At 38.8% G+C, this 26,888-nt stretch overlaps 1 protein-coding gene across 7 annotated transcripts in view; it reads left to right on the top strand.

Annotated features, from left to right (window-relative positions):
- KIF13B (kinesin family member 13B) overlaps positions 1-26,888 on the top strand; it is a 187,182-nt gene that overhangs the window by 16,422 nt on the left and 143,872 nt on the right. For 6 of the 7 annotated variants that reach the window (XR_003428978.1, XM_027088008.1, XM_027088009.1 and 3 more), the window contains exon 2: positions 1,879-1,972. Coding sequence is in view for 4 of the 7 variants with exons in the window: in XM_027088008.1 (XP_026943809.1) it covers positions 1,879-1,972 (94 nt within the window). In the remaining 3 variants the exon portion in view is untranslated. Of the gene's footprint in view, positions 1-1,878; positions 1,973-10,697; positions 10,864-26,888 lie in introns of all 7 variants that reach the window. The other variant, XM_027088013.1, reaches the window with a different exon arrangement.

Raw genomic sequence — 26,888 nt, 5'->3', positions numbered from 1 at the left:
TTTTTTTTAGATTCTGCATATCAGAGATACCATATGCTATTTGTCTTTTTCTGTCTGACTTCACTTAGTATGATAATCTCCAACTCCATCCATGTTTCTGCAAATGGCATTATTTCATTCTTTTTAATGGCTGAGTAATATTCCATTGTATGTATATACCACATCTTCTTTATGCATTCATCTGTTGATGGACATTTAGGTTGCTCCCATGTCTTGGCTGTTGTAAACAGTGCTGCAGTGAACATTGGGGTGCATGTATCCTTTCGAACCACGTTTTTCTCCAGATATATGCCCAGGAGTGGGATTGCTGGATCGTATGGTAGCTCTATTTTTAGTTTTTTCTTTTTTTTTTCTTTTTTTGATTGCATGGCATGTGGGATCTTAGTTCCCTGACCAGGGATCAAACCCGTGCCGCCTGCAGTGGAAGCATGGAGTCTTAACCACTGGACGGTCGGGAAGTCTCCTATTTTTAGTTTTTTTAAGGAACCTCCATACTGCTGTCCATAGTGGCTGTATCAATTTACATTCCCACCAACAGTGTAAGAGGGTTCTCTCTTCTCCACACCCTCTCCAGCATGTTTGTAGATTTTCTGATGATGGCCGTTTTGACTGGTATGAGGTAATATCTCATTGTAGTTTTGATTTGCATTCCTCTAATAATTAGCAATGTTGAACATCTTTTCATTTGCCTCTTGGCCATCTGTATGTCTTCTTTGGAGAAATGTGTATTTAGGTCTTCTGCCCATTTTTTGATTGGGTTGTTTGTTTTTTGGTGTGGATTGTCTTTTTACTCTCTTGATGGTGTCCTTTGAAGAACAAAATTTTTCATTTTGATGAGGTTGTCCCAGCACTGTTTGTTGAAAACGCTATACTTTCTCCATTGAATTTCTTGGCACTGTCATCAAAATCATTTGGCCATAAATATGAGAGTATAATTCTATACTCTCTGTCCCATTGATCTATATGTCTATCCTTCTATCCTTATATTAATACCACAATTACTGTAGTTGTTTAGTAAGTTTGAAATTGTTGCGTTGTCGTCTTTGTATTTTGTTCTTCAAGATTTTTTGGCTGTTCTAGGTCTTGTGTATTTCCATATAGATTTTAGGATCAGCTTGTTAACTTTTGAAAAAAGTTAACTTGGATTTTAATAGGGATTGCCTTGAATTTTTATAGACCAATTGGGGGAGTATTGCTATCCTAATAGAATTAAGTCTTTCAATTCATGAACATAAGTTGTTTTTCTATTTGTTTAAATGTTTAATTTCTTTCAACAATGTCTTGAATTTTCAGTGTATATATTTTGTACTTCTTTTAAATTTATACCTAAGTATTTGAATCTTTTTGATGTTATTATAAATGAAATTGTTTTATTAACTTCATTTCTGGATTTTTTATTGCTGGTGTATAGAAACACAGCTGATTTTTGTATATTAATCTTGTATCCTACAACTTTGCAGAAGTTGTTTATTCTAGTAGTTTTTAGTGGATTCTTTAAGATTTTCTATATGTAAGATCATATAGTGTGCAAATAAAGGTAGTTTTATTTTTTCTTTCCAATCTGGATGCCTTTTATTAGTTTTTCTTGCCTAACTGCCCTGACCAGAAATTCTAGTCCAGTTTTGAACGGAAGTTGCAGTAGTAGACATCCTTGTCTTATTTCTGATGCCACAGGGTAAGCCGTTCAGTCTTTTACTGTTAAGTGTGATGTTAGCCGCAGGTATTTTAGATGCCCTTTATCAGGTTGAGGAAGTTCCCTTCTGTTTCTAGTTTGTTGAGTTTTTATCATGGAGGAGTGTTGGATTTTTTGTCAAAAGCTTTTTTCTGACATAAATTACTTCAAAATGACTAATTTTTTTTCTTTTTTTTAATCTGCAGAAATTGACTTGCATACCAAATGTGTGGTGGATGTAGATGCAAACAAGGTTATTCTCAATCCTGTAAATACCAATCTTTCCAAAGGAGATGCCCGGTAAGTTAAACAGTGTTACGATCAACGGATTTTTAAATGGCGGAAAGCAACAATGGCTGCTGAACTGAGTTCAGTTGAACAAATATTGAATGCTTACTATGTGGAGACATATTGCTGCCATATAGACGAGGCCTGTAATACGGAATGCCTGAGTGCCAGAATGCGTGTTGTAGGCGGTAATGGTATTGGAAGGTCCGAGAAGAGAGTGTTGGTTAGATTGTGAAGTAACTGAGGAAGGCTTCTTGAGGAGGTGGTACTGGCTGGAGGCTTAGGTAAGATGTGAACGGGAAGAAGTCGGGTAAAAGGGAAGGCTTTTAGGTTGTTCCTCAGTGTGTGTTGTTTTTACTTCTGCCAATTCTTATCCTGTCTGTCACTTAGAGCCCATTTCAAGTGCTATTTTCTTCCTGAAGACATTCTTGCAGCCCTTAGTGATTCCTCTCTTTTAAGGCCTCATGAACTATAATCTGTACTACCTAATTTAATTATTATATATTGTTTTGAATTATTAATTGTAGCTTAACAGTAGATTTTAAGGTCTTGGAGGGAAGAGACTCTCTGTCAGGGGTTGGGGATGAATACTTGAGCATCAGTTCTGGATTTGGGTGATAGTATGAAGAAAAGAGAGGGCAAGAAGTTGTAAAGAAATTGAATGTGGGGAGGAAGGAAGAGATTAATTTGGTTTTTCTCAGCAAGTGCGGGAAAATTAACTTAATCACGTAAGTTGGAGTCAGTTTACAGAAGACCTTGAAAGCAGATGAGATTTGGCCTGTATTTTTATGGGTAGGATGTCATCTTTGACAGTTTTTTAATTATTGTGATTAAGGAGGTGGATTCGGAAGAGCTGTTGGATGGCAATGCAGAGAATAGGTTAGTGGGGAAAAGACTGGCTGTTTGCAGAGATCAGCTCTATCAGAGATGTTTTTGTGCCGATGCTGGAAGTGGAGAACACATGGTGCCCGCCACGATGCCTTGCACAAAGTAGGTGCTTCAGAGTACTTGTAGAGCAGTGCTGTATATGGAAACATACCCGGAAGGTACTCCATAAAGGTTCTTTCAAGTTGAATTGCATTGAAAAGAGCACTGGCCTTGGAGTCAGAAAATCTGAAATAGAATCCCTACTTATGTTATTGTAGTTAGTTTTTTTTTTTTTTTTGGTGGTACGCGGGCCCCTCACTGTTGTGACCTCTCCCGTTGCGGAGCACAGGCTCCAGACGCGCAGGCTCAGCAGCCACGGCTCACGGGCCTAGCCACTTCGCGGCATGTGGGATCTCCCCGGACCGGGACACGAACCCATGTCCCCTGCATTGGCAGGCAAACTCTCAACCACTGTGCCACCAGGGAAGCCCTAAAAATTATTTTTTATTGGAGTATATATTTTTAACTTTTTTGAGCCTTATCTGTAAGATATGTGCCTTACCTGTCTCACACCTCTATGAGATCAAATTAGTGATTGTTAAAGTGCTTTGTAAAGTGTTCTGTAAATGTTCAGGTTTATTGTTATTGATGTAGAGATATTTCTTAAGCATCTCTGGGATATGCCATTATTAGGGTGGGAAGGGTATAGATATGTCAAGAAAGGTGCTGGGATTTTGAGCCTACTAACTGAATGACCTGTTGTCCTGAGTGTTAATTGAAAACATTAATTTGGGGGCTGTTTATTGCTCTTAGAGCTTCCAATCTGAAGACTATGGCTTTCTTTGGCAATGTGGGCGACTCTGAACAAACTTGGAGGCAATACCCTCTGGTAGAAAGAATATGGGCTTTTTATACAGGCTGATGGATTCAAATTCTGGCTCTGCCACTCGCTGGCATGGTTATCTACCTGTGTTTTTTATTTGTAAAGTGTTTTCATTTTCTGTTGCTGTGTAACAAATTACCTCAAAAGCTTAGTGGTTTAAAACGACAATAACCATGCATTATTTCCTGTTTTTTGTGGGTCAGGAATTGAGACAGGGTGCAGCGGGCACGGCTTGCTCTGCTCCATGCTGTCTGGGGCCTACTGGGAAGACTTGAAGGCTCACCTGGGTCTGGCAGTTGGTGCCATCTGTTGGCTGGAGAGGTCTCTGGGGCTGTGGGCAGAACGCCTGCTCACAGTCTGGTGGCAGGTTCCAAAGGCAAGCATCCTGAGAGCACAAGAAAGCCAGGTAGAAGAAGTATCGCCTTTGATATTCTAACCTTGGAAGTCACACAGTATCATTTTTGTCACATTTTCTTGCTCAAGTCTGGTATAAAGCTCTACACAGTTTCAAGAAGAGGAAACATAGACTCATCTGTCTTAGGGTGGAGGAAAGTTAGTGTCAAATCAGGAAAGCATTTGGGGTGGGAGATGTATCGTTGTGGCTCCATCCACAAGTGTGTACCTGATGAGGTAATTGTAAGAATAAAATGAGCACATAGAAGCTTTTTTAAAAAATGTTTTCTTTCCTTTAGAGACCTTTAAATCTTAGGGATTTGTGAAAGAATTAACTAGCACTTTTTGGTTCCATAGAGTATCTTGGATGACTCTTTTTTTACATGTGCTGAAAACAGATTGAATATTAACTCAGTGCTGTAGAGTACTGTCTGATAAAAAAAAACTTTTAGAAATGACAACTGTCAATAAGGTTGGTATGTAATGGCTTTTGGTGAAGTAAAGTTAGGAAGCACAGCTGCTTAAAAAACAACTCTTTATTGAAGTACATACTATACACACAGAAAAGTATATATAGCTTGATGAATTTTCATAAGTTGAACAGTCCTGTAACTGGCGCCCAGATTAAAAACAAGAACATTACTAGTGTGACAAAAGACCATCTCATGAGAAGCACTTTTTCTTTTAATGTAATATGAAGGTGAAAAGGGAAAACAGAAATTTTGGGATGTGGCAGTTCAGTGGTATATGTTGAGGCCATTAAAGGAAAAAAATAGGAGGAAAGCACAAATTACAAAGTTAAGGTTAATTACCGTCTAGTTTGTAGAATGACTAATCCATACAACAAGTTATGGTTTTATAGGAGGTATACTTGTATTGGGTTGGCCAAAAAGTGCCTTCAGTTTTTAAGTAAAAGTAAAAGACATATTTTTCATTTTCACCAAGAACCTTATTGAACAACATAGTCACCCTTTTGTTCCACTACCTTCTGCCATTTTTCAGGCAACTTCATATTTCCATCTTCTCAAAACCTTTTATCTTTTTGAGCAAAGAACTGTTCAAGGTGCCTTTTACAGTCCTCCAGGGAATTGACATTTTTTCCATTAAGAGAATTTTGTGAAGACCGAAATGAATGGAAATCCGAAGATGCAATGTCTGGTGAATACGGCAGATGAATCAGAACTTCCCAGCCAAGTTGTAACAGTTTTTGCCTGGTCATCAAGGAAACGTGCAGTCTTGAGTTATCCTGATGGAGGATTACGTGTTTTCTGTTGACTAATTCCGGACGCTTTTCATTGAGTGCTGCTTTCAGTTGGTCTAGTTGGGAGCAGTACTTGTTGGAATTAATCGTTTGGTTTTCCAGAAGGAACTCGTAATAGAGGACTCCCTTCCAGTCCCACCATATACACAACATCACCTTCTTTGGATGAAGACCGGCCTTTGATGTGGTTGGTGGTGGTTCATTTCACTTGCCCCACAGTCTCTTCCATTCCCCATTCTTGTACAGTATCCACTTTCATCGCCCGTCACAATTTGTTTTAAAAACGGAACATTTTCAGTACGTTTAAGTAGAGAATCGCAGGTGGAAATACGGTCAAGAAGGTTTTTCTTGCTTAACTTATGTGGAACCCAAACATCAAAGCAATTAACATAACCAATATGGTGTGAATGATTTTCAACGCTTGATTTGGATATTTTGAGTATGTCGGCTATCTCCCGCGTGGTATAACGCTGACTGTTCTCAATTAATGTCTCAATTTGATTGCTGTCAACTTCACCTGGTCTACCCAACCACAGAGCATCGTCCAGGGAGGATTCTCCAGCACGAATCCTTGCAAACCACTTTTGACACATTTGATCAGTCACAGCACCTTCTCCATTCACTGCACAAATCTTTTTTGACATTTCAGTTGTGTTTTTACCATTTTTGAAATAATAAAGTATAATATGCCAAAAATGTTGCTGCTTTCCTTCCATCTTCAATATTAAAATGGCTACACAAAAATTCACCAATTTTAATGTCTTTTTTAAATGCACACTGATATGACAGCTGTCACAATATAGTCTAACAAAATTGTTTTGAATGAAGTTAAAGACAACTAAGTGCTATTAGAGCCATCTTAAGGAAAAAACCGAACGAACCTTTTGGCCAACCCAATAGCAGAGAGCCAGGGATTTGAAACTAACATTAAAAAAAAGTGGTTTGGTCAGTCTAAATCACTAGTCAGAAAGGCTCAAATTAATGTTTTTCCTTTAAAAGCTACAATATCCTTGTTTTTAGAATAGTATCCAATCCTATTAATATAAAAATATGACTAGCTTTGTATGTATACTTACAACCTAAGTTAGTATACTTTGAAAGTGAACATGTATACATTTTATAACAATAGTTTGTATATTTTTCTGATTAATTTTGCATTAACTTCTGAAAGTTTCATGGTTTGATGTTTATGCTTATTAAAGCTAATAAAAGTCATGGTTAAATGAGGAGGAAGACCATTTTCAGCTTAACAGCTTAATCATGGGAATTTGGGAAACATTTTTGCTGTGCTATATGTGTGGAATTTCAAAACTGTTTTGAAAAATAAGATGCTTAAAATTCAGAAAATTGATTGTACATGGCTAACGAGATTAAGAAATGCTGACTTTGGAGTCAGACATCCTGGACTGAATCTCAGCTCTGCTACTTAACGTGTGATGTGGAGCAAGTTACGTAATTGTCCTCTGCTTCAGTAAAGTGGAGATTATAGTAGTACCTGCCTATAGGTTGTTATGAGGATTAAGTGAGTTAAAATATGTAAAGTGGCAGTGCCTGGCGTACAGTTAACCTTATGTAAAAAGTTAGCTATTACTTTGACTCTTACTGTTATTATGGCCTGTATTCAAGTTGTAGTCCATGGTATGTTTGTGAGCTATAACTTCATAAAGGAAGTAAAATTTTTTTTAAAATTTATTTATTATTTTTGACTGCGTTGGGTCTTCGTTGCTGCGCGAGGGCTTTCTCCAGTTGCGGCGAGCAGGGGCTACTCTTCGTTGCGGTGCATGGGCCTCTCATGGCAGTGGCTTCTCATTGTGGAGCATGGGCTCTAGGTGCACGGGCTTCAGTAGTTGTGGCACACAGGCTTCAGTAGTTGTGGCTCGCGGGGTCTAGAGCACAGGCTCAGTAGTTGTGGCACATGGGCTTAGCTGCTCTGTGGCATGTGGGATCTTTCCGGACCAGGGCTCGAACCCACGTCCCCTGCATTGGCAGGCGGATTTTTTTTTCTTTTAAAATAGATGTTGAGGGTAGGAGTTTATTAGTTTATTAATTTATTTTTGCTGTGTTGGGTCTTCGTTTCTGTGCGAGGGCTTTCTCTAGTTATGGCAAGCGGGGGCCACTCTTCATCGCGGTACGCGGGCCTCTCACTATCGCGGCCTCTCTTGTTGCGGAGCACAGGCTCCAGACGCGCAGGCTCAGTAGTTGTGGCTCACGGGCCTAGTTGCTCCGCGGCATGTGGGATCCTCCCAGACCAGGTCTCGAACCTGTGTCCCGTGCATTAGCAGGCAGATTCTCAACCACTGTGCCACCAGGGAAGCCCCCTAAAAATTTTTTAAACCAAAATATATTCAGTACTTGAGTATACATGCCTATCAAGAAATTACCTAGTTCTAGAAAAATTTCAGCTTTGCAAAGTCAGAAACTTTATTTTGTCTAGTTTGCCCAAAGTTGGTGGGGCTCTTAGGGACTAACATGCCATGTGTTAGAGAGATAGCCCCTTAATTTTAAGTTTACAGTGAACAAAATATTAATCCCTGTCATCCGGGCTTCTCCGTAGTATCAACCAACTGGGGAAGCCAGGTTAAAACATTGCTTGTGAACATAGGGTAAGAACAAAGGGACGTTTTATTAAATATGGAGAAGATTAAGGACAGACTCTTTCTATTCCACAGCACTCTACTGAAACACCCTAGAGACTGAAACACTTGTATCCACCAGTTGGGTCTTTTTCTTCTATATATAGTACTAGATACACATTGACAGATTTGATCTATTTGTTTTCTCTTGCAGAGCCATACTGCTTATACTAGTAGTACGTTAAATGTCTTTTTCGAATTACCCTTTTGCACTAAACCAATTTAGTTTTCTAGACTGGTCCATGGGCTTTCCCAAATCTTCAGCACTATATTTACAAATCATCTTTTAGGGCTAATAAGTGACTAATTCATTATCTATTCTTAGTAGATTTTTACAAGTGTGATTCTCAGTGTGTGATTCTTCACATTTAGGAGCCCTTTAAGTCCCTTTTATCACTAGTTACAATAATACCATGATGTAGAACAGTCCCTTTTTAAATAGCTAAATACATCTTTAAGCCTTATTTTGTTTGAATTATGTCTTAAAACATTAAAATTTTATCTTATAATAAAATGTTAATGCTAGTGCTTGTCACCATGATAGGACAAAACAGTTTCTTAGGCTAAGTTTTATCTTCTGCCTTTTGCCTCATTCCCTCCTCTACCCACCAGACAGGCCTTTGCTGCTCACTCTGGCTAAAAAATTGAGATACTTAAAATGTTTTCAAAGGGAGTGAGGTGTGACTTCTCATGGAGAGTGGCAGCCTCCACTTTATGAAACAGTTGTGTTATGAAAGTTATGTTTCTGTGAGTTTGGAAATGGGAATGCATTTTCCGATAGGTATTGACAGTTGTTTCTAGGAGAAAGGCTGTTCTATTAAAAAGAGTGACTAGTTTGGCCCACAACTCATACGGTAAAGTTTGCTTGTTTGTTTTTGCTGTGCGTGTATGGAGATAAAGAATGCATTGACTATCAGTAACTAATATACTTTGGCGTCACTGTGCCAAAGGTGCCAGCAGTTTTATCCACCGTTGTTTTTGCACCATCAATGCAAATATCAACACAGTGAAGAAGGCAAATGTCTTAGTATTTTATGAAAATAGTTTTGACCTCAAGACCCACTGAGAAGCTCTAGGAAACTCTCAGGAGTCCTCAGACCACAATTTGGGAGCCAAAGTTAGACTGAATGGATGTCTTTGGCTTATTTTTAAACTACTTTATTGAGATATAATAAACATATCATATAATTCATACCTTTAAAATGAACAGTTTCAATGGTTTTTATTATATTTACCAGCACAATTATTTAATTTTATGACATCTTTATCACACTGTTAATCTATGTTCCGTCTCTAGGTTTGAGATTTACCTATTCTGGACATTTCATACAAATGAAATACAATTTGTGGTCTTCTGTGATTGGCTTCTTCTTAGCGTAATGTTTTTGAGGTTTATCCATGTTATAGCATTTATTGGTACTTATTCCTTTTTATGGTGGAATAATATTTCATCATATTCTATTTTGTTTATCCATTCATCAGTTGATGGATATTTGGGTTGTTTCCACTTTTTGGCTATTATGAATAATGCTGCTGTGAACATCTGTATACAGGTCTTTCTGTGGACATATGTTTCTGTTTCTCTTAGATAGATGTTCAGGAGTGGACTTTCTGGGTCATATGGTACCTCTGTGCTTAACATTTCGAGGAATTGTCAGACTGTTTTCCAAAGCGGCTGCACCGATTTACATTTCCACCAGCAGTGTATGAGGATTCCAGTTTCTTTGGCTTTTAAAGAACGCTCGTTTACTGTAAGGAAAATGGTGGTGACTCTGGCTAATTGGAGAGTGTATACCCTGCCCGAAGGCATTCAGATTACAATTAAAATAATTGAGCAAAGTTTTAAAAAATATAGTGTATAAAAAGGTTTAAAGAATAAAACACTTAGGCACCTGTCACTCAGTTTAATAAATCATTACCAATACAGTTAAAGCCTATTGTGAACAGCCTCCAATTTTAATGCCTTCCTTCTCCACCACAGTTAACAACTTTTCCAGAATTTGGTTTTTTATCTTTCTATTTCTTTACATTTTCACTATGTGTGTTTGGAAATTGTTTGTACAATACTATGTGTCCACAAATGCCTTTTTCTAGTAAAGGGTCAGAGAGATATGTGACTCAAAAAAGACTGACTACTAAAGTATAATGCCTGATTTTTTAAGAAAATAAATTTATTTATTTTATTTATTTTTGGCTGTGTTGGGTCTTCGTTGCTGCGTGTGGGCTTTCTCTAGTTGTGGCGAGCGGGGGCTACTCTTTGTTGCGGTGCGCAGGCTTCTCATTGTGGTGCCTTCTCTTTGTTGTAGAGCATGGGCTCTAGGTGCGCGGGCTTCAGTAATTGTGACATGCGGGCTCAGTAGTTGTGGCTTACGGGCTCTAGAGCTCAGGCTCAGTAGTTGTGGCGCACGGGCTTAGTTGCTCCGTGGCATGTGGGATCTTCCCAGAGCAGGGATCGAACCCACGTCCCCTGCACTGGCAGGCGGATTCTTAACCACTGCACCACCAGGGAAATCCCTAATGCCTGATTCTTAAAGGCAAAAAAAATTATATTAAGAGAAGCCAAAAATAATATCACAAGTTTATGTTGGGGCGGAAAGCTAATTGTTCATATTTTGTCAAATACGCTGTTCCTCCTTTTTTCCTCTTAAAAAACCAAAATTAAAAAAAAGCTTTTTTTCCCTTCTCATCTATTGTTTGCAGTGAATTCCAAACAAGCGTTGCAGTGAAAATTGTTTTACTGTACCTCCAAGTCTGAGAGACTGTGGATCAGTGAGCTATGCCTGTTCAGAGGTGCTGCTTTAAACAACAGAACTGAAACCTGAAAGGAAAAGAAGTTCTTAGTATAAATTGTACTGAGAATCCCTTGGTCAGTTAATCCATTTTCTTCTTTAGCCCTCTGTTTTCTATCGTGTGTGTGTGTGTGTGTGTGTGTGTGTGTGTGTGTGTGTGTATAATTAACACTACAACCGTTAATATACTAACTTAGAGTTTCTCTTATAATTCTTTATTACCCTGCCCCACCAAGTGTAAGCTGTTATTATTATTATTACTCTTATTATTTGGCCATGTGTCCTGTGGGATCCCAGTTCCCTGACCAGGGATCGGACCCGCACCCACGGCAATGAAAGCGCTCAGTCCCAACCACTGGATCACCAGGGAATTTCCCAAGTGTAAGATTTTTAAGACCAGAATTTTCTGAAGTGGAAAACATTTGGAGGGTTAGACTTCAAAATCGTAATGAACCTGAACACTGATTTCTGTGGTATTTTGTGAAATGGCCTGTTCTTTAGTACATGTGGGAGAGACTTTCCAAGATGGATGGAGTTAGCTGTAGATGACACAAATATGCAGATATTTTTCTTGTTTTCTTGTAAAACTATGGGGCTTTCCACTCCTTCCTGTTTGGTTATGTTTAACCTAATAATAAATTGATAGTGTGAGGGTTATAACTGCCAGTCTAGTGCAAAGAATGTCTGAGATGTTGATCTTAACCAGCACTTGTCAGAAAGGTCATTAAAACTCTTTTTATTCCTTCTAATTGCTTACCAGACATCAGATCTTAGTCAAGATCCTTAGGTAATTAATGAGTTCTAATATGAGCAAAGTATATCCAGTCCTTGTTTGGAGGTTCAGAGTACTCTGTTCTTGGTAGATGAATGAATATATGCAGAATATATATATATCAGATAGATGCAGAATTAAGTGATGTTGACCCATGTACATACATTTCTCTTGCAAATGTATTGTGTAATACTGCTGAGGGGAGGGCCTAATGCCAATAATTGCTTTGAAATATATGAAGTCATTTTCAGACTAACTCCTTGTTAGGAGAAGGCATCATTAGGTCATATTAGATAATGACTTTTAAAATTTCTGTACTGTTATATGGATGCTACTTTAAGTAAAGATTTTAATTGAAGGAAGTCATGCAAAGTGTAATTATGGTATATACAATAGATCGGTTTATTCTCTCTGCTGTGAAATGACTTGAGTGAGGCTAATAATTCTGCCTAAATAGAATTTACTCCTCTGGAGAATAGTATGTGGTATGTTTTAATTTCATAAAGGGACTCTTCCTCGGGAAGCCTGTCTGTCCTGATTATGTCAGAGTAAAGTGGGGAGAACAGTGTCCTATGTACTCTGATATTTTAGAGAATTCCTCCCCATCTTTTTAAAAAGTACTGTGGCCATTGAGTGTATAAACCATTTACTACTTTTGAATGTATCTGGGAAAATGAATCGGGAAGACTCTTAAAAGTTAAAAAGGTAATAAAATATGTATGGTTGAATTCATGTTATTTCATGGTTAATAGCACATAATCAAATAGCAATAAATACAGATTTTTCAAAGTTTTACCAGCAAAAGCTAGTAGGTTGCTAAAATGAACTGTTTGATAGCTGTAATATTAGTAAACCTGTCTGAACAAAATTAGACTGTTTTAGTAGAATTTGTGAAATCTTAGCATTGTCATTGGGTATGTATCTATCTTGTTTATGCTTTTATTGGTACAGCAATAAGAAGAAATAAGCTGTTTTTCTTAATTCAAGAAAAGAGTCTTTATCACTGTGCTTGAAATACTGCTTGGATACTAACATTTGATATAATGAGGATGCAGGGTTATGTGTATGTGTGGCTGGTTACTAGATTAAGTTATAGCTAATACGAATTAAATGTTTTGAATTTCCCCAGAATTCTGGATTCACCATAAAATTATCAGATGCCATATGATATACTAGATAAGACATCTAATTACGAATAAAGTTTAGGTAAAACTATCAAGTCCCACTATTGATGTTTTTAAAATTTGTCTTTGTTGTTTGTTTGGCAATACTTTTTTTTTAGGGCTCTTTGTCTCAATCTCCAGTTTAGGAGTTGTTGCTAATATAAACAAAATGTTGAATAAGGATCTAGACTTACGTTTTAAAGATAGAGGTAGCAGGACTTCCCTCGTGGTCCAGTGGTTAAGACTCCACGCTCCCAGCTCCCAATGCACAGGGTACAGGTTCGATCCCTGGTCGGGGAGCTAAGATCCCACATGCCGCATGGCGCGGCCAAAAAAAACTAACCAAAACCCTCCACACACAAAAAGATGGAGGTAGCAGTATTCTATGAGGAAATGTGCCATGAGAAACCATTCCACCCAAAAAGTTGCTGCGTCACAATATCTTAGGAATCTTTCTGATCCATTCAGCAGCTGAACATCAACCCTTTGCCAAGTACCAAGCTAAAAGTTAGGATAATCTTTATTAATCCTTAGTTCCATTACATTGTGGTGAAATTATTTTTAGCACACAGTATCTATAAACATACTAGTAAAATAAAAAACAAAGCAAAACAGAAAAGTAGAAAGGGAAGTTGAATTATTCTCTTGTGGACTTTGTAAGTCTGCATTTTTGCAGGCTCAGACTTGAAATGATTCTATTGTTTAATTTTGAGCATTGTGCCTTTTCTTATGAGAGTGATATTTAGCTAAAAATGAAAAGTTATTTCTTTTGCAAGTTAATAGTGTAGAGTTCTGGAGCCCTTTATCCTACCTCCTTAGAATTCATTAAAGAACTATCTTGTGTGATGGTGAATTTCACTTTTTACCAAACCTAATTTATGTATACTTATATTAAATAAAAAATTCTATAGAATGAGTAATAATTAAGAGTAGTAATAATCTTTACCTTCACGTATTGACCCATAAATGAAACAGATCAGTAATGCTTTTGTTCCACTTTTAGGAAAACAAGAATTTACAAAAGATCATGGGGTAGGTAGAAGTTGTATTTGCCATTTAATAAAAAAAACCTCTTTGTTATGGAGAATTAAAAGATATGCCAAAGTAGACAGAATAGTATAATAGGCTGCCTGTTGCCCAGCCCTCAAAGCCATTCACCCGTGGCTAATACCGTCCTATCCACATCTTCAACTCTTTCCTTTTTCCCACATTATTTTGAAGTAAATTCCATTTTACCCACAAGTATTTTTAATATATCTTTATTATTTTTAACATAACCAAAATACCATTATTACACCTTAAAAATTAACAGTAGTTATGCAGTAGCATCAAAGTTTCAGTCAGTGTTCACATGTCCAATTGTTTCATGAAGTTTTTTCCCCAGAGTTTGTTTTGAAGAGCATCCATGGCGATTGGGTTATATGTCTTTTACTTTATTGGTTCCTTGGCTGTTGAAGAAATGGGGTCATTCGTTGTGTTGGTGGGTTAATAAGTGAATTTATTACAGAGGATGTACTGTGCTTATTTAGTCAGCTGCCAAATCTTGATTTTTCTTGTGAATATTTTTATCCTGACATTCCTTTCTATTCTCTCTGACGTTACCCTAGTTAGTACCATAATTGCCTTATATTTAGCCTTCTGACTGGTTTCTGGAACCTTCCTTCAAGCCTGCTCCTGCTTCCTGTAGTCTGTCTTTTCAATTCGGAGCCTTTATTATTTCTACTAATTAAGAAATATCACTGCCTGGGTGACATCTTTTATGTGTTCATGCCTCCCTGTTTTCTAATGCTTGTACTGTTTAGCTTTATCGTATGTCTTTTGAGTCCCCCTCCCCTTTGAGACTGTGGTTACTTGAAATCCGGGACCTCTTCTTATTCTTCGTGCCTCGTACAGTGCTTTGCAGGCAGAAGGTGCTCTGTAAATGTCTCTTGATTGATTATAACTGTTCTGTTAGTGCTTGTTCTCCAAAGCTCCCCGTTCTCATATTTGCCCCAATTAGTAGTTGGAAAGGTGATTTGTGAGTCTGGGAGTTGGATTTTATTTTATTTTTTAAAGCATTTATTTATTTATTTATTTGGCTGTGTCGGGTCTTATTTGCCGCATGCAGGATCTAGTTACCTGGCCAGGGATTGTACCCAGGCCCCCTGCATTGGGAGCTTGGAGTCTTAACCGCTGGACCACCAGGGAAGTCCCAGGATGAAGAGTATTTCTCAAGACAATAGTAGGGCCTGATGAGCCATTTCCATCCACTCCACCATATAGGGTGCGGTTTTCTAGAAAGAGAGATTCTTGTCCACTGGATCCGGTCTCTTGTTTACTCTCTTGGCACCATAGCTTTTGTTTTGCTTTTCTTGTTTTGACAACAACCTTCTGTTCCAGTGATGTTCATTGATGATATTTTAAGTGTGCTGTTTCCTGGTGATCTAATATTAGGACCATACTGTAGGATAAATTTCCTTGGGAAGAATTTCCCGAAGATTAAACAATTTGTGACATATAGATGTTGCAAACGGGGGTGCCGTAGGCTACATTTACCCATAGATGTTTGTTTGGCCTGTAGTTTCAATGTTTAAAAATATGGGGGTTTCATAAGAAAATTCAGATTTGCAGTTTTTCCTAAACAACCTGAAAATCTGGCATCACTGGGCTTTCTGCCTCCTTTGACAAGGTCATGAGCTCTTCAGGTCCCCAGCTGGTGGACACCCTCATTTATGTTATTTGCCTGGTCCCTGTGGACCTTTCCATCCAACCCTTGGTGTAGATCCTTAACGGCTTTGGTCACAAAACATGTCCTTTCCTGACCTTGGCCCTGGGTTTGGGGCTCACATTTCTTTTTGAAACTCTTAACTTCTGCACTGTGAAGATGGTATGTTCTCAATTTTTCTTTAGTTTATTAAGTTTAGCCATGTGACTTCTATAATTGTTGATATGACTTTATAAATTATCAAGTGTTCAGCATAACACATTATTGATTTGCAAAAATGTAAAACAATGCTACTCTTCAGTAAATATATATTTATATAAATATAAATATTTTTGAGAATAGTGTTAGTTTTTCTTAAATGTTATTTATGTTAACATGTAATCTTGCTATGTTAAATGAATTAATAACATTTTAAACTTAAATATGTTTCTCAGCTTTAATTTCTAATGCAAAAAAAACTTCTGTAGGCTACAACCCATGTAAAATGAAGCTTTTTAGGGTCCTCAGTTGTTTAAGAGTGTAAAGGAGTCCTGATACCAAAGAGTTTGAGCATCTCTGATACTAAAGGGTAATGTGTTAGCCCAGGTTAATCAGAATTGTCTAAGGTATTCACCAAAATTTTAGAACATAATCATTTTTTCCCTTGTAAGCAATATCATGTAAATCAACAGTAGGTCCCTGCAAAAGTTCATTGAATCCATGGTGTTTCTGAAGTGTATAACATTATTTAACTAAGACATTTAGGCATATAATTCTGTGAATTTGGAGTTCTAACTTAGAATGCCAAGAAATTTAACCCTTTACCTTTTGGGATAGGGGGCCAGGGATTCCCTGGTTCTAAGCCTTTCTGATTGTTCTCTTGCTCTTGGTAGAGCGAGTTTGTTGCATAAACAGTGGGGAGAGGATTTGAAGAACTGAGATGGAATTTTGGTGTGATTTGAGATTTTGGTGGGGGGGACTTTTAAACAAGATTCAGATGCTAGAGGGGTGAGAGAATGAGCAGTTGTAGAGAAGAAAACTGGGGTTCCTTGGAGGCGAGAAGGGGATGAAATAATCCTACCTGCTTCCCTTTGTGGGTAGACAACCTGGAAAAGCAGATGCTGTGCCACAGTTTCCTGAAGGCTCTCTCCCTCTCCCAGTTTTGTCTTTCTGTCCATCCACCCCTTACCTCCCCCCAACCTCCCACCCGAAAGCAGGGAGGGAAACTTTTTTCCTTCCTCTCTCCACTTCAGCTTACTCTGTCTCATCATTATAGAGTCCTCACCTTACATCACTGGAGTAATAGAACAGTTAAAGCAAGATATGGGTGGAGAAGAGGAACTGTTTTGCTTTTGCTTGGTGAGATAGAAAGGGAGGTAGGCAGGATGAAGAGAGAGTCCCAGCAGCCATAATGAGGGTGGGGGATTCCTGGACCAGTTTGGTTGGGCAGCCGTCCAGGTAGAACAGTATGTGTAGCCAGGACACACGCATCTCTTTATTCTCTAGTTGCAAATACCTGTCTTGTCTCTCCAACTGTTTTTAAAATCCCTTTGGGTTAGGAATTGGATCCTAACTAATTATCCTTATAGTTCAAAGGATTTATAGGTATAGAATATCTGTATGTGTTAGGATCTAGCAGAGGGTTAGGCTCACAGGTGCTCGAGCAGTACTTTTAGATTGAAAAACATCATGTATATTGTCCTGTTGCCCTAAGAAGAGATTGGAAAGTCCTTAGCATATGTCTTATAAAATGGTGTAGAACTGGGAGAGGCTCTGAAGGTCTTGCAAGAGTATATTCAGAGAAGATAAGATTAGATGTGATTTTAACTGTAGTTAAACCATAGTTTAACTGATTATTGGAGGGGCTTTGGCCTACAGTTTCCACTGCCTGAGGAGAGCTAGTTCTGATGGCTCTCTTGGTCTCTGCTCTGCCTTTCAAGAAGGAGCTCCTCTGGGCATAAGACTCCCAGGATAGGTCTGTTCTCCGTAGGGTGGGTTATGTGATGTTCCTGTGTCTACCAGGATATTTAAAGGGGACAGAAAAGGCAGGAAAAGAGTATATATTAAAAAGAATATATATATTTATAGATGTATAACTGAATCACTTTGCTGTACATATGAAACTACTAACACATCTGAAACTACTAATTGTAAATCAATATTTCAAAAAAATTTAAAAAATGATCTGAAACAAGCAAGAAACCTATGACAAAAAATCTGGTTACTGTCTACAAGGTGGAATTATTTGATTATAAATTTGTATATCAAAAACTTTAATAAATTTTTTTTTTTTTTTTTTTTTGGCTGTGTTGGGTCTTCACTGCTGTGTGCAGGCTTTCTCGAGTTTCGGCGAGCAGGGGCTACTCTTCATTATGGTGTGCGTGCTTCTCATTGCAGTGGCTTCTCTTGTTGCAGAGCACAGGCTCTAGGCGCGTGGGCTTCAGTAGTTGCGGCTCACAGGCTCTAGAGCGCAGGCTCAGTAGTTGTGGCGCATGGGCTTAGTTGCTCCACGGCATGTGGGATCTTCCCCGACCAGGGCTCGAACCTGTGTCCCCTGCATTGGCAGGCGGATTCTTAACCACTGTGCCACCAGGGAAGTCCCTAATAAAATTTAAAAATATTCCTAAGTAAAAAAGATAGATAACTGTCAAGATTTCAGATGTCAGCAGAATGCAGTCACTGTAAAGGAGAAAAGGATGGCAAGACTAGTTTTATTTTTATTTTTACTCATAAGTAATTCAAATTTCAGGATACCTGTCAGTTTTATGTAGCTGGTAAGTCTTTGGAAGTTGAATCTGTAATACATAACAAGTTTTGACTGGAGGTTTTTGTTTTGCAAACTGGGATTTTTATAGCAGTTTTATGTAATTATACATATGTATCTAAATCTGCATTAAAGCAGATCATTTCCTCTTTATTATTTAGATGGAATGAACATTTGCAAGGTTATAAAGTGTTTTTTTAATCAATTTTTTTATTGAAGTATAGTTGAATTACAGTGTTGTGTTAGTTACTGCTGTACAGCAAAGTGACTCAGTTATACATATATACACATTCTTTTTCATATTCTTTTCCACTATGTTTTTTCACAGGATATTGAATATAGTTCCCTGTGCTATACAGAAGGACCTTGTTGTTTATCCATTCAAGTGTTTTAAAAAATAAATTTTACCCTATGAAATGAAAACCATCTTAAGAATCTGTAGTAGTAGCTACTGCTCATATAATTGCACTTTTATTATTTTGTCAGACTTAACATACTCCTCTGTGTAGAAAACTGGGTGAGCTATGTTTTGGTCATGTGTAACAAACCTCCTTGCTCGCTTTTATTCTCATCAAATGTTACCACAACAGAAACCCCATATGTAAGCAAGATCTTTGTTCAGTTATTACTCCCACTTAGCCACTAGTGAGTCATAGCCGCCCTTGCAATCTGCCATGTTCTTTCGGGAATCAGAAACTGCCATAAAATAGGGGGAACCAGACATTGAATATACGTTTGGTACTATTTGCGTGAATGTCTTTTCTCTGAAAGTTAGATTTATTAGGACTGAACCTGTATGCTAGCCTTTATCCACTCACATCGGGAAGGATGCTTAAAAGTAGGATACTGGGACAGAGACTGGTTCAAGATTGAGTCATACCTTGGCACCAAACTAGGACTTTGTGCCTTGCCATTTCCATAAGCTTTACTTAAGTTTTCTGACACTGACTTCATCTTTAACCGCTGTATTAGACATCTCTTCTGTCCCACTTCAGGTCTTCTTGGCCTCACTCTCCCCAGAGCCTTTAATCACTTTTCACCCCTGGCTGTTGCCAACTCAAACTGGACCCTGACCAACTTGATGTGGACATAATCTGACACCTCATTCCTCGCTCCTCTCCCTGCTCTTCCCTGGGGCTGTAATCCATGATAAGCCCTAGGCTTTGCTTTCTGAGGAATCCATGCTAAGAACATCCTTTTTGTATGCCCTTGGTTTATATACTAAATGGATTCTCTTGCTTATGTATTACATTACAGTTGATCTGACATATTTTGACCCGACTCTGAACTTAAAAATTAGGAAGAGGTTAGGTCTGTTCTTCATAGTGTGGATTAATTTTTTTTTAATTTAAAAAAATATTTATTTGGCTGCATCAGGTCCCAGTTGTGGTATGCAGGATCCTCGTTGCGGCACGCGAGATGCTTTGTTGCGGCGTGCGGGCTCTCTGTTGTGGCACGTGGGCTTCTCTGTAGTTGCGGCATGGACTGTAGAGCTCGCGGGGTCAGTAGTTGTGGCACGTGGGCTCTCTAGTTGTGGCGTGTGGGCTCCAGAGCACGTGGGCTTAGTTGCCCCACGGCATGTGGGATCTTAGCTCCCCAACCAGAGATGAAACCCGAGTCCTGTGCATTGGAAGGCGGATTCTTAACCACTGTACCAGCAGGGAAGTCCCTTGTGTGGATTAGTTTTTACTTTTGTCAACCTCATAAGCATTAGATAGGATGTAGGATTGGGGTGTTGCCAGTGGAATTTAGCCATCATCATTGCTTATAAGGATAGGAAAAGGCAAGAGTTGGTTGAAGGGCATCGGAGAAGTATGACTCAGAATGGAGTTTGAGTTCTGGATCTACCATTACCAACTGTGTGCCTTTGGAAAGTTTACATGACTTCCCTGAGCTTCAGTTTCCTTTTCTGTAAAATCAAGGTGAGAACACCATAATATAGATCTTGTCAGATTGCTATTGGGATAAATGAGTTATTTATGTAAAATACCTAGTACATGGTAGGTACTTAGTAGATGGTAGCTGCTATTATTCCTTGATTCGTTTATTCTGATCAACTTTCTTCATAAAAATTTTATTCATTGAAACACGTCATATTTTAAGTAATTTTTTTTCCGACAACACTGGTCTATGCTAGATACTCAGTAAATACTTACTGGCTAGGTTAGACATGTAGTAAACTATCATACTATGTTCCTAATAACAAATCATGCCCTTTTGCTTTTAATTGGCAATAATCTTAGGTGACTCAAGCTATAGCTCTAAGTGTAGTTTCCTAACCCTCCAGATAGCAAGTACAAGATGTTTATTTCAGGGATTGTGGGTTTCCTCTAAAGAACATCAATTTGCATAACATTGCCCAGAGTTGGTTTCCTTGTTCTGAGCAAAGAGCTATTATTATAGTCAAAGGAACTTGTGGTCAAGGTCTTTGAACACGTGGAAGGTGTAAATAATGCAGAGACAGCTAGGGCAGTGTTCCTGGAAATATGAGAAGCGAACAGAGAATTTAGTTTTTGGATCTTTTCATTGATGATAAATAGCGTTTGTAGGCATTATTATTTCTTATAGTGTGTTGGATCCTTTGCAAGGGTTTTACCTACAGGTTCAACAGAAGTACTTAGAATAGAAAATATAAGCACCACGATTATATTAGAATTTTCAGAAGAGGAGTGAGGCAGGAAGGCGCTGTATGACTTCCCAACATCACAGTTAGTAAGTGGCAGAGCTGGGGTTTGAACTCAGGTTTGCGTGAGCTCATGTCTCCAAAGCCAGATACCCTCCGTGTATCACCAGATATACTGCTTCTTATTGCCTTGTAAGATTTCTTTCTTTTTTTTAAAAAATATTTATTTATTTGCCTGCTCTGGGTCTTAGTTGCAGCACACGGGATCTTCGTTTCCGCATGCGGGATCTTTAGTTGTGGCATGAGGGATCTTTTAGCTGCAGCATGTGAACTCTTAGCTGTGGCATGTGGGATCTAGTTCCTTGACCAGGGATCGAACCTGGGCCCCCTGCATTGGGAGCACAGAGTCTTAGCCACTGGACCACCAGAGAAGTCCCCTGCCTTGTAAGATTTCACAGAAGAGTTTCTTCTTGATCTTTAAACATTTGAAAACATATAATTGATTTTTTAAAAAAAAGTAAAAAAGAAAATAAAAAATACAATTGGTAAATTGAGATTAGAGCAAAACTGTAGGCATTCAACAATTTTTTTTTTTTTTTTTTTTGCGGTACGCGGGCCTCTCACTGTTGTGGCCTCTCCTGTTGCGGAGCACAGGCTCTGGACACGCAGGCTCAGCGGCCATGGCTCACGGGCCCAGCCGCTCCGCGGCGTGTGGGATCTTTCCAGACTGGGGCACGAACCCGTGTCCCCTGCATCGGCAGGCGGACTCTCAACCACTGCACCACCAGGGAAGTCCAACAATTATTGATTGGTATCTAATATATGCAGCCCTGGCAAGGTGCCTGATAAGGGAAGGATAAGTATGACTTGCTCTTCTTTTAAGGAATCACATTCTGGAGTTAGGGAGTGTAAGTACGTTACATTTGTTAACGCACTCAACAACTATTTGTTGAATGCCCTCTGTGGGTGTCAGGATAGTGTTGACCCTAAGAAAACAATGATGAACAAAAGAAAATTTGGTCCCAGGCTTCATGGAGCTTCTTAGTCTATCAGGGTTATTATGAACTGGTCTAAGGCATTTGGGTCGCTTATCATCAGACATTAGTAACCTCCTAAAATTAGAGCTAGGTGAGAGCTTGTAGGCCTTCTTCCTCATCCCACACTACCATGGGGTAGGTCAACCACGAAGTTCTGACGAATTCTGCCTCAGATCTGTTAGCGCAGGCACAGCATTAAGCATACAGCTTGTTCCTGTGAGCTCCATGAAGTCACAGCTCTCAGGCGCTTTGCCCGAAAGTTTCCCTTGAGACAAAGGTAGCAGGATTCAGTACCCTCTGCTTAGAATTATGTGGCAGAGCCTGAATTCAGGTCTGGCTAGAGCCCTAGGCCAAGAACCCTACCCCAATGGCACAGGATGCCAGGGTTGTTAAAGGCTTAGACTTTGTTCTCCCAAGAATGGAGGTACCTGTGTAAGATTTCTAGTCAGTCTGAATAGTTTTAACACTACGCATTTTACCAGTTAAAAATTATTTCTGACATTCCTTGTGCTGAATAATGAACTGTGTAGTGTGGATCAGAAGGAAAGACAGCTGAACCTATTTTTGCATGAACCCCTTTGGCAGTCTGATAAAGTCTGTAGACCCTTCTCAGAATAATCTTTCAAAAGCATAAAATGCAAAGGATAACAAAAGAAACCAAATATAATGAGGGACTTCCCTGGTGGTCCAGTGGCTAAGACTCCATGCTCCCAATGCAGGGGGCCTGGGTTTGATCCCTGGTCAGGAAACTAGATCCCGAAAGCCACAACTAAGAGCCTGCATGCTGCAACAAAGATCCTGTGTGCCACAACTAGGACCTGGTGCAGCCAAGTGAATGAATGAATGAATGAATAAATAAATATTTTAGAAAAGAAACCAAATGTAATGAAATATAGTTCCAGAAATATTTTTAAAGATGTGGGATACAGTAATATGTGCTTCTTTATTATTGTATTAACTAATAAGATCTAGTGTTGGGAGTAATTAATTTCAAAGTTGTGATGAATATACATACAACATATTTGCAGCAGTTGTAATGTGATAAGAAGATAGCTGTGGACTTCCCTGGTGGTACAGTGATTAAGAATCCGCCTGCCAATGCAGGGGACACCGGTTTGAGCCCTGGTCTGGGAAGATCCCACATGCCGCGGAGCAACTAAGCCTGTGTGCCACAACTACTGAGCTTGCGCTCTGGAGCCCGCGAGTCACAACTACTGAGCCCGCGTGCCACAACTACTGAAGCCCGCATGCCTAGAGCCCGTGGTCTTTAACAAGAGAAGCCACCACAATGAGAAGCCTGTGCACCACAACGAAGAGTAACCCTGCTCAACACAACAAAGAGTAACCCCCGCTCAACACAACTAGAGAAAGCTCACATGCAACAACGAAGACCCAATGCAGCCAAAAATTTAAAAAAAAAAAAAAAAAGCTGTGATTTCTATTGGTGACGAAGTCACTGCTAATACTGTAATTTATTGCCTACATTAATAATTGAGGGTAATTGGTAAATTGCAGTTAGAAGTTAGTGAAAAATAAAAGTGTAACTTTCCCCCCCATCCATCTTCATAGATTCCTGTTCATTCTATTGGGATTAAGAATCTCCATACTAGAGTGCACATTCTTTTTCTTTTTAAATAGAGAAGTAGCCTAATTTATTTTAATTTTTTAAAAAATTTTTTTGGCCGCTTGGCTTGCAGAATCTTAGTTCCTTGACCAGGGATTGAACCTGGGCCCTTGGCAGTGAAAGCTCAGAGTCCTAACCACTGGACCGCCAGGGAATTCCCTAGAGTGTGCATTCTTGATTAGAATCCTTTGTATGTTAACCCTGGAGTGTATATTTGTGATTAGGATACCAAATGTTAAGAAATTAGCCCCACATGTGGATTAAAACTTAACACTTGCCTTTATGGCTATTTTTCTTTTCTTTTTTTCCCCAATAATTTAGTAGGGCTGATGAGACTGTGCAAATAACAAATGGAGTGTATGAAAAGTTCCATAGGAGAGAGCTATGAAGTGCTATGGGATTATGCAGAAGTATTTTCAAATAAAGACAAGAGAGTCTTGTCTAAAACAAAGACGGTATCATAAGAGGATCTAGATAGACATGAAAGCAGTGATATAGTGTTAGAAAAAAGTGGGGAGAAGGAGTGAAAGTTTCAATTACTATAATTCTTTAAGGTTGAAAAAGACATCACAGAAAAATATGATTAGGGCTTTGTTCTGTCTGGCTTAGAAATAAAGATATTTCAGATATAGAGAATAGCATGACAGTAGGAGTAGAGGGTGGGAAAGCATGGAAGGTTCTTCTGCATGTGAGTGACATAATTGTCCAGTCACGGTTATAAGCAGTGTATACATGTTATTTAATCCTCACAGCAGTCTTATTATTATTTGCACTTTTTGCAGATGGAGGAACAGGCATGGCAAGATTAAGTATCTTGCTCAGAGTCAAAACTAGGCCTGTCTGGCTCCGCTGGACTCAAAATGACTCCATACAAGATTACACTGGTGACAGTGTGGAGGGTAGATTAGGCGGGAGCACGAGCGGAGATAGGAAAACCAGGTCAGAGACTGTTAACATGATACTGGCGAGATGATAAAGGTGGCCTGAACGCTGTGTGTTAAAGAACTGATGAAAAGAATTTTCCAGCTTGGAAATCTGCACGTTTATGTTCTCAAGTCAGACAACACCCACAAAATAGGAAATGAAAGTGCAGTGTTTCTGAGTAGAGATTTTTTACCAGCCAGTTTTTGTACATGGCTGGATGAATGCCTGTGTTACAAGTATCTCTTCTGAGTGTAGAATATTCATTATGGGCAGGATTTTATTGTAATCACCAGTTAGTGTTTACGTGAGAACCCCGCGTAGCCACTTGTCCAGATAGGATCACCAGTGGAATGATTTGCAAACGTTACGTTGTGTGGTGATTAAGCTTACAGGTGTAAAAGGTACTTACACCTTGTCGGAGCAAAGGAAGCATTCAGAATCTGGCCCATTTGCTAGCAGTCAATTCGAGAAAACTCAGAAGTGGGAGGGAAAGCTTTAGGTCAAGGGCAGACTGACGGTACGTTCAGGGTCTGGAGTAGGATTGATTCATCTTTGAGGTGAAATACAGCAAACACCCCACTCAGTCCTGACTTCCCTAGGCCCAGGAAAAGAGCTTTCTGGCAGTGTAGTGAGTTCTCCAATAAACGGATTCAAGAGAGCTTCAATAGTGTGAACTTCACGTGACTGCCTGGTAGATAAATAACCGGGGTGCATAGTTCTCTACCTAACAGATGATCAGAGCTAAATGGGAGTTTATAAAACATAGCTAATCCACGTTCTGCATTTACAGAGAGACTAAGTCGGTTGGTTCCTGGTCACAAAGCTTTCTGCTGGCTGAGTCCAGATTCAGCTGGTGGCCTCATCGATTTGACAGACGTGTCTTAGGAACCTGTGGGCGGGCTTCCCTCACCCACACAATCCTTCTAGCCCTTTCTTCACTTTCACAGGCCCCAGAGAGATGCCTCTTTATCTCAGACACCCTGATATTTCTGGTCAGAAGTATCGTTGATTTTTTAAAAAAATATCTTTATTGGAATATAATTGCCTTACAATGTTGTGTTAGTTTCTGCTGTATAACAAAGTGAATCAGCTTATATGTATACATATGTCCCCATATCCCCTACCTCTTGAGCCTCCCTCCCACCCTCCTTATCCCACCCCTCTAGGTGGTCACAAAGCACCGAGCTGATCTCCCTGTGCTATGCGGCTGCTTCCCAGTAGCTATCTGTTTTACATTTGGCAGTGTATATATGTCAGTGCTACTCTCTCACTTCGTCCCAGTTTACCCTTCCTGCCACTTGTGCGCTCAAGTCCATATTCTATGTCTGCGTCTTTATTCCTGCCCTGCCCCTGGGTTCATCAGTACCGTTTTTTTTAGATTCCATATGTTAGCATACGGTTGATTTGTTTTTAATCTGCCGTAAAGCAATGAGGATTTTCAGGTCAATCAAGACCAAATGTTAACATTTTCAACCTCATAGTCACTCAGATATGTTCTTCTCTACATTATCATTTTTCACTTTCATATTTTCATTTTTCACTTTCACGTTGACAGACGAATGGTATGATTTAAACTACGGTTTCTTAATACAAAACTTCTGTTTAATTGTGAGTTGCAGTTACCAAATTGTAGATTTCCAGGCTGGAAGATAGAAACAATTCTTTTTTATTCTTAATACTCATCCCTAGGATGAGGCATTAATTGCAAGGCAAAGTACTTTCAAACAGCCAAAGCAGGAAAATAGGAATTGTTCTTTCAGCATTGGCTAAATGCACAGATAAAATTTTTATGCCATTTCTTTCAGGTTTTTGATGTACCTTATTCAATAAGGATTGAGTAAGGTAGCTGAAACCTATTTTAATTAAATCATATCATGAAGTATTTGTTTCAGTTGTAGTCAATCCTCACCTTATTTCAAGCTATAAAATATTTAATATTTTCTGCCAACTGTTAACAGAAACATTTTATGTCAACTGCTAGCATGGTTTACAGTTCTGTATACAGTCAGCCCTTCGTATCCACAGGTTCCACTTCTGCGGATCAAAGAACAACTGCGGATCAAAGAAAAAAAATTTTCGGAAGGTTTCCAAAAGCAAAACTTGAATTTCCTGTGAGGCCACTATTTACATAGCACTTACATTGTGCAACTATTTACATAGCATTTACATTGTATTGGGTTGGCCAAAAAGTGCCTTCGGTTTTTAAGTAAAAATAAAAGACACATTTTTCATTTTCACCAAGAAATTTATTTTTTAAATATTATATTTATTTATATATTATTATTATATTATATATATTTATATATATTATATAATATTATATTTATTATATTTATTTATATTTATTTTTAAATTTTATATTAAAAAAATTTTTTTAGATTTTGCAGTTTTGGCTGCGTTGGGTCTTCATTGCTATGCGCGGGCTTTCTCTAGTTGCGTCAAGCAGGGGGTCCTCTTCGTTTCAGTGTGCGGGCTTCTCATTGCGGTGGCTTCTCTTGTTGTAGAGCACAGG

This window comes from Aethalodelphis obliquidens, unplaced genomic scaffold (assembly GCF_003676395.1).
Source record: "Aethalodelphis obliquidens isolate GAN/ISIS:26980383/991018 unplaced genomic scaffold, ASM367639v1 scaffold61, whole genome shotgun sequence".
Classification (NCBI taxonomy): domain Eukaryota; kingdom Metazoa; phylum Chordata; class Mammalia; order Artiodactyla; family Delphinidae; genus Aethalodelphis; species Aethalodelphis obliquidens.
The sequence above is the reverse complement of the archived record's forward strand: the minus strand, read 5'-3'. Positions and strand labels throughout refer to the sequence as shown.